This window comes from Mandrillus leucophaeus, unplaced genomic scaffold, assembly GCF_000951045.1.
Source record: "Mandrillus leucophaeus isolate KB7577 unplaced genomic scaffold, Mleu.le_1.0 Scaffold22, whole genome shotgun sequence".
Lineage (NCBI taxonomy): Eukaryota > Metazoa > Chordata > Mammalia > Primates > Cercopithecidae > Mandrillus > Mandrillus leucophaeus.
Window position 1 is genome coordinate 2,822,259 of NW_012102254.1, and position 9,705 is coordinate 2,831,963.

At 39.1% G+C, this 9,705-nt stretch overlaps 1 protein-coding gene across 2 annotated transcripts in view; it reads left to right on the top strand.

Annotated features, from left to right (window-relative positions):
• SMARCC1 (SWI/SNF related, matrix associated, actin dependent regulator of chromatin, subfamily c, member 1) overlaps positions 1-9,705 on the top strand; it is a 226,385-nt gene that overhangs the window by 131,609 nt on the left and 85,071 nt on the right. For both annotated transcript variants that reach the window (XM_011981027.1, XM_011981028.1), the window contains exons 16-19: positions 961-1,074; positions 2,470-2,623; positions 3,648-3,761; positions 8,503-8,562. In XM_011981027.1, coding sequence (XP_011836417.1) covers positions 961-1,074; positions 2,470-2,623; positions 3,648-3,761; positions 8,503-8,562 — 442 coding nt within the window. The remainder of the gene's footprint in view (positions 1-960; positions 1,075-2,469; positions 2,624-3,647; positions 3,762-8,502; positions 8,563-9,705) is intronic.

Genomic DNA, 9,705 nt, shown 5'->3' on the forward strand with positions numbered 1-9,705 from the left:
GTACTGTAGATACGCTCCCATGTATTAATCAGGGTTTTTTTTTTTTTTTTTTTTTTTTGTGGCGGGAGGACAAAGTCATTCCGTCACACGGGCTGGAGTGCAGTGGCGTGATCTTGGCTGCCTGAGTTTTGTTTTCCTTATGTGCCAAGAACTGTTGCTAGGTCTCAAAGTCCTTAACACTCTTGTTATTAAGTACTGTATTTTGTGACAGAAGTCATTGGAATCTGCTGTAACAGAATCTCAGTTTCTCTCTCCATTTTCGTATGTTCTTTTCTGGATTTGGTCTCATGGATTCTACTTATTGCCCAGCCATGATCTCCCTTAAAGAACTGCCACGAGAAGTTACATAGCTATTTTCAGAGCCAAATCCACGTGCCACATTTGAAATACAGAAGTGATAGGCAACAGAGGTTGAGAGCATAGATTGAAGAGCCACCACACTGGGTGCGATGAATTCTGGCTCCATCAATTACCAACCCTGTGGCTAGGACAAATTCTCTAACAACTCGGTGTTTGTTTCCTCACCCATAGATGGGATGATAGCAGACCCTACCTGCAATATGGAGCGATTATGAGGATTCAGTTGTCAGACATATATTGCTTATAACAGTGCCCTGCATACAGTAAAGTATAGATATGTGGTAGTGAGGCAGATAGCCTATGTAACCATGTGTTAGTTTCAAATTCTGCAGTTAACTACCACCACGACCAAGTTTGAATTTGTTACTTCACATGAATGTCGTTACATTACTTGTTATTATACATTAATAAACAGTTGTTTTGCATATTTGTGGTTCTAAATTCACTCATAACTTAATACGCAATATAATATCACTGTTTTTTATGCTCTTGTCTTAATTTATTGTATTTCTAAGGAATCTGAAGATTTTTGAGTTTCTGAGTAACATTGTTTCTGAAAGGATACGTGTCCACCTTATGAATTTTGCCATTGCTTTTTAGATACTTGGCATATCGAAATTTTATGATTGACACGTATCGCCTAAACCCCCAAGAGTATTTAACTAGCACTGCTTGTCGGAGGAACTTGACTGGAGATGTGTGTGCTGTGATGAGGTAAAATGTTTGACTTTTTCTGAGACATTTAACTGTAGGAATTTACTTATGCTTTGCTGTCATATTAAACTGCTTGTTTCAACTGGGTAAAACACCTAATTTTAGTTGTGTCATTTAGGGGTGGATTATATTTTGTTTCCTTTCATTTCATTCAATTTATTTTATTTTTATTTTATTTTATTAATTTAATTTTATTGTCGAGATGGGATTTCATAATGTTGCCAAGGCTGGTCTCAATCTCCTGGCCTCAAGCAATTCTCCTGCCTCGGTCTCCTGAAGTATTGTGATTGCAGGCGTGAGCACTGTGTTCAGCATTAGAGGTTGAAAATTTAAAATATTTAATTTAGGCTGGGTGCAGTGGCTTACGCCTATATTCCCAGCACTTGGAGAAGCCAAGGCGGGCGGATCACCTGAGGTCAGGAGTTCGAGCCTGGCCGACATGGCGAAACCCCTTCTCTACTAAAAATATAAAAATTAGCCGAGCGTGGTGGCACATGACTGTAATCTTAGCTATTGGGGAGGCTGAGGCAGGAGAATTCAGGAGGCAGAGATTGCAGTGAGCTGAGATTGTCCCACTGCATTCCAGCCTGGGCGACAGAGCGAGATTGTGTCTCAAAAAAATAAAATAAGTAAGATAAATATTTAATTTAGTTTTCTAGATTTTACAGTTCACATTTTAATTTTTTTAGTCAAATCATAAAATAACCAGGGAAGGAGTAGATTCAGGTTGGGAGTGGATAAACTCTGTGCCCTAGCTCTGCCAAAAAAAAAACCGCTAGGTACAGTGGCTCACACCTGTAATCCCAGCACTTTGGGAGCCCGAGGTGGGTGGATCACCTGAGGTCAGGAGTTCGAGACCAGCCTGGCCAACATGGCGAAACCCTGTTTCTACTAAAAATACCAAACATTTGCTGGGCATGGTGACGGGCACCTGTACTCTCAGCTACTTGGAAGGCTGAGGCAGGAGAATCGCTTGAACCGAGGAGGCGGAGTAGGTTGCAGTGAGCTGAAATCGCACCATTGCACTCCAGCCTGAGAGACAGAGCGAGACTCTGTCAAGAAAAATGTGGATTTTTTCTATGTGTGTATTTGGTCTGTGTGTGGGTTCTTTTATTACCATGGACCTAAATGCGTATTTGTGCTCTCATTTCTGTGGTTTAAATGATTAAACTTTGTAATAGGTTTGGGGGGTGCTGTGTTATCAACATTATTTGTGGCTTGTAGAAATTGTTCCCTACATAACAAACAAAATCTGTCAGGTAATTTGTGGTGTTTGATAGCCTGCTGAGCACATTTACTTGTTTTATTGTTTCTGTTTTTTAATGGTGTTATGATGATAATAAAGCACATGAAATTGATTCTTTAGATTTTAACTTTCCGAGCTTTATTCTTTAGGGTCCATGCCTTTTTAGAGCAGTGGGGACTCGTTAATTACCAAGTTGACCCGGAAAGTAGACCCATGGCAATGGGACCTCCTCCTACTCCTCATTTTAATGTATTAGCTGATACTCCCTCTGGGCTTGTGCCTCTGCATCTTCGATCACCTCAGGTAAATTAATGTTGACTTTTCATCAGACCTGAATAGTAACAAATGTCTGTTTATAGCATATCTATTTAGGAATGCTGTTGTTAGTGCTGTTTCTTTGATGCTTGTTTGTATGTGTGTTTTGGTGTACTGTAAATATTACAGTCCAAAAGAATATATAGTGTTTAAGTTAATGCTGTCCCACCAATCCCAAAACCCAATGCCTTAGTCTATCAAATTATTAATTTACTTTTATATGCATAACTCCCTTTATCCTTCTGTCATCAAAAAGACACACATAAGTAAGCAGATGATGCAATATCTTCTTTCCCTTCCTTCAGTCTGTGTTCTAGAAACGTGAAGCAAAGAAATCTTTATAACTTGTCCTAAGATTTGTAAAGTGGACATCCATATATACATTATCAAACAGATTATGTCAGACAAATTCTGTATAGCATTAAGTTGGATTCACAGGAACCTAAGGTATAAATTTTGTTCCATTGTGAAATAGAATATAGTAATGAAAATTTGTTATCCTTTCTGGACTTAAAGGGACACCAAAATGTAACTTGTATGTTGAATTTTTGTTAGAAGTGTAGTGTAGAAGTGTGGGTATTTATTGTTTTTCGTAGGAAATCCGCCAAGAGTGGCTTAAGTTCCAATATTAACCTTTTTTTTTTTTTTTTTTTTTGAGACAGAGTCTTGCTCTGCTCCCCAGGCTGGAGTGTAGTGGCATGATCTTGGCTCACTGCAATTTCCGCCTCCGGGTTATAAGCAATTCTACTGCCTCAGTCTCCTGAGTAGCTGGGATTATAGGCACGTGCCACAACGCCCAGCTAATTTTTGTATTTTTAGTACAGACGGGGTTTCACCATTTTGGTCAGGCTGGTCTTGAGCTCCTGACCTTGTGATCCGCCCGCCTCGGCCTCCCGAAGTGCTGGGATTACAGGCATGAGCCACCGCGCCCGACCTAAACAAATTTTAAAAAACATTTACCCTCTTGACTTTAAAGAGGCTAACTCAGCCGTTTATCATTTATTTGACTCAGGTTCCTGCTGCTCAACAGATGCTAAATTTTCCTGAGAAAAACAAGGAAAAACCAATTGATTTGCAGAACTTTGGTCTACGTACTGACATTTACTCCAAGAAAACATTAGCAAAGGTAAGGACTTTTTTTCTAATCACATGTAGGCTACAATCCAGCACATCTTAGTCCTTCTAAGATACATCTGATGAGCTTTCTACTCAAATCTGATGGTATTTTTAAAAACAATTATGATTTATCTTACCTTTTATATTCCCATATGACTTAGTAGATAGGTATTTTAAAAATAACACTATTAGAGAAATTCGAGGGGAAAATGGAGAATTTGAAGAGAGAATTGGAATCTGTAAAAGAATCATGAATATTTTAGAACTGAAAAGTATACTTGAAATTATTTGATAGGTTTAACAACAGACTGCATACAGCAGAAGACAGGTTAGTGAACTCAGAGACAAATTAGTAGATATATTGAAACTGAAGTACCAAGAGAAAAAGAAATTGGATTGAGGTAGGGAGGGGCCAGGACAGAGAGGAGAGTGGAAAAGATACGTGAGATACAGTTCAGGCTGGACATGGTGGCTCACACCTGTAATTTCAGCACTTTGGGAGGCCAAGGCAGGAGGATCCCTTGAGCCCCGGAGTTTGAGACCAGCCTGGACAATATAGCAAGACTGTGTGTCTCTATTATTAGAAGAAGAAAACGAAAAAAGAATGATAGAGTCCAAAGAATTAATGTTTGTCATTAGAGACCCATAAGGGAACGAATGAAGGAGAAGTGATACTTGAATATATAATGGCCAAAAAGACGTTGGAACAAATTAAAAGATACCAACTCACAAAACAAGAAAGACAGAGCCAGGCCGGGCTCAACACTTTGGGAGACCAGGGCAGTAGGGTTGCCTGAGGCCAGGAGTTCAAGAGAAGCCTTGCCTCTACTGAAAAACACACACAAAAAGAACAGATCCAGGTTTATATAGAGAGAAAACCACACTCGGGTACTTTATGCTTAATCTCTTAAAAACTAACATCTTAAAAGCAGACATGGAGGGTGGGGGTAAGGGTAGAGAAGAACATACTAAATTCAAAAGAATAATAATAAAACTGATAGCTGACTTTTCAACAAAAATGATTAAAGCCAAAGGACAAATACAATAACATTTTTAAATTGTAAAAGAAAAAATATCTCTCTGGAATTCTGTATCCAGTAGATACTACTTTCAAAATTGAACGTGAAATAAAGACGTTTGTAGGCATTCATAATGTAGAAAAGTTATCACTAGCACACAGTCTAAGAAAAGTAAAGGAATGTCTTCAGCATAAAGGATAATGATCCCAGATGAAAGCACATGACTCCATGAAGGAATAAGGAGCAGAGAAAAGGGTAATCTATGTGGTTAAATATAAAGTAATACAGATTGTTTAAACAATAATATTTGGGATTTATAATGGTAGAAATTATAAGAATGGCAGAAAGGCAGAAGGAGATTAAATTGAATAAATTGTTACAAAGTTTACATTATTTGGAAACATGACAAAAGTCCTGATTCGGGGTAAACTATAATTTGACACAACATTTTGGGACCTGACTGGATCTAATGGAAGAATAAAGAGTGCTAGAAAAAAGGTCAACATGTGAGTCAGTATAAAAGACATCTTCTGGCCAGGCACGGTGGCTCACGCCTGTTTTTGTTAATATAAAATTCAGATCCAAGAAAAACCTATGGTTACAGAAAGTATATACTAGTCTATACTTACTTCTGTAAGTATATACTTTTGTGAGTGTATATACTTCTGTAAGACTAGTATATACTTTTGTGAGTGTATACTTCTGTAAGTATAGACTAGTATATACTTTTGTGTAAAAGACTAGTATATACTTTTGTGAGTGGCTATCAATTTGAGGTTTAAAGGAGGGAGCCTTTTGGGTTTTGATTTGAGTATTATTACATTGTCATATAAGTTAAATTGTATCAAGTTTTATACTAATTTGTGTATTTTATTGTATATGTATCATACCTTCAGAAATACAAAAGAATTTTTTTTTTTTTTTTTGAGACTGAGTTTGCCCTTTTCTCCCAGGCTGGAATGAAGTGGGGCGATCTTGGCTTACTGCAACCTCCACCTCTGTGGGTCAAGTGATTTTCCTGCCTCAGCCTCCCAAAGAGCTGGGATTACAGGTGTGTGCCACCACACCTGGCTAATTTTTATATTTTTAGTAGAGACAGGGTGTCTCCATGTTGACTAGGCTGGTCTTGAACTCCTGACCTCAGGTTATCCACCCACCTTGGCCTCCCAATGTGCTCAGATTACAGGCGTGAGCCTCTGGGCCTGGGCTTTTTTTTTTTTTTTTTTTGGAGACAGAGTCTTGCTCTGTTGCGCAAGCTGGAGTGCAGTGGTGCAGTCTCAACTCCCTGCAACCTGTGCCTCCCGGGTTCAACCGTTTCTCCTGCCTCGGTCTCACAAGTAGCTGGGACTACAGGCACGTGCCACCACGCCCAGCTAATTTTTGTATTTTTAGTAGAGATGGGGTTTCACCATGTTGGTCAGGCTGGTCTCAAACTCCTGACCTCAGGTGATCCTCCTGCTTCAGCCTCCCAAAGTCCTAGGATTACAGGCATGAGCCACCACACCCAGCTTTTTTGTATTTGTATTTTTATTTTTTTAAAGAGAGGACATCTCACTGTGTTGTCCTGGTTGGTCTTGAACTCCTGAGCTCCAGTGATCCACCTTTTTTGACCTTCCAGAGTGCTAGGAATACAAACATGAGCCACCAGGCCCAGCCTAATAAAAAAAAAATTTTTTTTTAAATCATATGGAAGCTTCAGCAATCATTTTGTGGGCTCTGATGAGGCTTATGTTGTAGAGCCAGTTGTTATCAAGAGAGGAAACAGGCTGGGCATGGTGAAACCCTGTCTCTGCTAAAAAAAAAAAAAAATACAAAAACTAGCCAGACATGGTGGCGGCCGCCTGTAATTCCAGCTACTCAGGAGGCTGAAGCTCAAGAGTCGCTTGAACCCAGGAGGAAGAGGTTGCAGTGAGCTGAGATCACGCTACTGCACCACAGCCTGGGTGACAGAGCAAGATTCCATCTTAAAAAAAAAAAAAAAGAAGAGGAAGAAACATTGACTTAAGTCTGTGGGGCAGAAAAAATTCTTTCTACACTTTGTGGCTGAGAAGTGGAGAGATGGTTGTTGAGGACCTTCCCTATAAATAAATGTCTGGGTCTAGGTTGTAGAGATCTTCCTTATGTTTGCTCAGGTTTTGTTTCTTCAGAATTTAGATTAGATGTTAATGAATTTTGTTCTTCTTGGGGCTCCAAATCTGATTGGTGATTACCTCTGATTTTGGTTTTTTAAAAGAACCTTTGGTTATCTTAAAGTAATCCTTGGGGATCTCAGCTGTATATTCTGTGTTATAGATACAGGCATCTTTTCTTTCTCACAAAGCCATACAGTAGGAGTTTAATTATTAATTCTGCAATGCTTAGGTCAACTTTTTATTCTTTAGTTAAAAGACTGCTTATTTTTGATGCATTATTTGTTTTTTCTTTTTGCAAGTGAACAGGGTGTGTCAGAATGCTATGAATTGAATGCCCCAGAGATGTAGCAAATCAGGGTTTAATTTTGTTGTTGTTGTTTTATTTTTGTTTTTTCTTTCTTCCTTCATACAGAATTTAATTTTTTCATGCTGTGTGTAGCACTATTGCACTAAGAGATTTAATTATCTAAACTGAGAAACTATTGACATATACAGGAAAATCACAGATTGTAGAAATGTTTATTTATTAAATGGTAATCTCTCAAAATAGAGTTTTGAGAGAGGGAAATATGTTAGAATGTATATTTTGAATTAGTAATGTTTATAGCTGCATGATAATATCAGCTATACTACAAATCAAGTCTCCTGAAGATGAGTGAATGCAGCAGGGTATGCAGATCAAGAAATATAAATTAATCGATTAAATTGTAGTTTTTACACAAGCCAGTCTCACTTTTCTTATACTCACATTGTCACATGAATCATAAACTATAAGGGACTCACATGGAAAAGGTGATTTTGAGTTTACGGACTCACTTGGAGGTTCTTTTATATTTGAGAGATGTTTTAAAATGAGATAGTATGGACCTACTGCAGTTGGAATCAAGAACCTGTCAGTGTTTTATGTCTGTAGTACATCTGATCCTTGAATCCTGGAAGAAGTACTGTCTTTAAGTTATTACCAAGATGTGTGTTATGTTTGTGTATTACAGCTCATTTATGGTATGCAGTAAATTAATATGCCTTTTTAGCTTGCTAAAGATACTGGTAAGTATCAAAATAATAGAAATAACATATCCAAATAGTTATGGGTCCTTGTTTGACAGCAGGAAGTCTTTTTTGGTTTTTGTTTTTGTGTTTTTTTGAGATGGAGTCTCGCTCTGTTGCCAAGGCTGGAGTGCAGTGGCGCGATCTTGGCTCACTGCAACCTCTGCCTCCTGGGTTCTCCTGCCTCAGTCACCGGAGCAGCTGGGACTATAGGCAAGAGCCACCACACCCAACTAGTTTTTGTATTTTTAGTAGAGATGGGGTTTCATGGTATTGGCCTGGCTGGTCTAGAACTCTGACCTCAAGTGATCCACCCACCTTGCCCTCCCAAATGCTGGGATTACAGGCGTGAGCCACCGTGCCCAGCCAGTCTTTGAAATAAGCCAGCATTTCTTTTAGAAGTTTAGGCTCCTTAAAGTGTTTTATTCCTGTTAGTCAAAGACTTATGTTGATAGTTTGTATAACACAGTCACCTGAGCTTGGAAAGTAATTCTACTGAGCTCCATATTCAACTTTAAAAATGAGCAAAAAATTTCTGATTTTGTTTCCTTAGAGTAAAGGTGCTAGTGCTGGAAGAGAATGGACTGAACAGGAGACCCTTCTACTCCTGGAGGTAAGCAGATTAATGCATATGGGATGTGTGCTAAGATTCTATGACTAGCATTTTATTTTGTTTTGTTTTATTTGGAGGCAGGGTCTTGCTCTGTCACCCAGGCTGGAGTGCAGTGGCCTGATCATGGCTCAGTGCAGCCTCTACCTCCCAGGCTCAGGCGATCCTCTTACCTTTAGTCCTGAATAGCTGGGACTACAGGCATGTGCCACCATGCCTGGCTAATTTCTGTATTTTTTGTAGCAATGGGCTTTCACCATGTTGTCCAGGCTGGTCTCAAACTCCTGGACTCAAATAATCCTTCCACCTTGGCCTCCCAAAGTTCTGGAACTAAGGCATGAACCACTGTGCCTGGCCTGTGACTAGCATTTTAAATTCACCTTTAGTATTCTGTTTTAAAAAGTGTCCACTGGAGCTCAAAACTCAATCACACATGTGTTTTCCTTTAGAACAGCCATCATGCTTTGATAGTTGATACTTAAATCCTTTTCTGTATCTCCCATTGATAGTACAGAATTTTAAAACCGTGGAGTTAGATATTTAAACAATTAAATTGATAATTTTTATAGATTCATCGAGGATGTTTAAGTGAAGCTAATTCCTAATTGTCACACACTCACAACAAAGTAAGTTGTGAGTGTATGACAATTAGGAATAAAGTGACTACTAAGACAATTGGTGTCATTGCCTGGATTTATGCTAAGATGTCGCCGCTCCTTTTGCACCATGAATGCAGATGTCGACATAATGAAAAAGACAGTAGTGCCTTAGTATTATCAAGGAAATTGTTTGACATCACAGTCCTAAAAGAGCCTGGTGCCCTCTGGGTTCCCAGACCACGTAGAGTGGACTTGGTGACATTTTGGTTGCTGTACTGCTTTGATTTGGTTTTTCAGGTTGTTCCAATTGTTGTAATTACTGTAGAAGTATCCTTGGTGCATCAAACTATTTTCATTTCTTTTTTGCATTCCTCTTTTACTTTTTCTTGCTGTTTTCTCCTTCTCCCCCAAACCTTGTCTTTCTCTGTTGTGATCAAAATCAAAACGATCCCGCCGGGTGCGGTGGCTCAAGCCTGTAATCCCAGCACTTTGGGAGGCCGAGACGGGCGGATCACAAGGTCAGGAGATCGAGACCATCCTGGCTAAC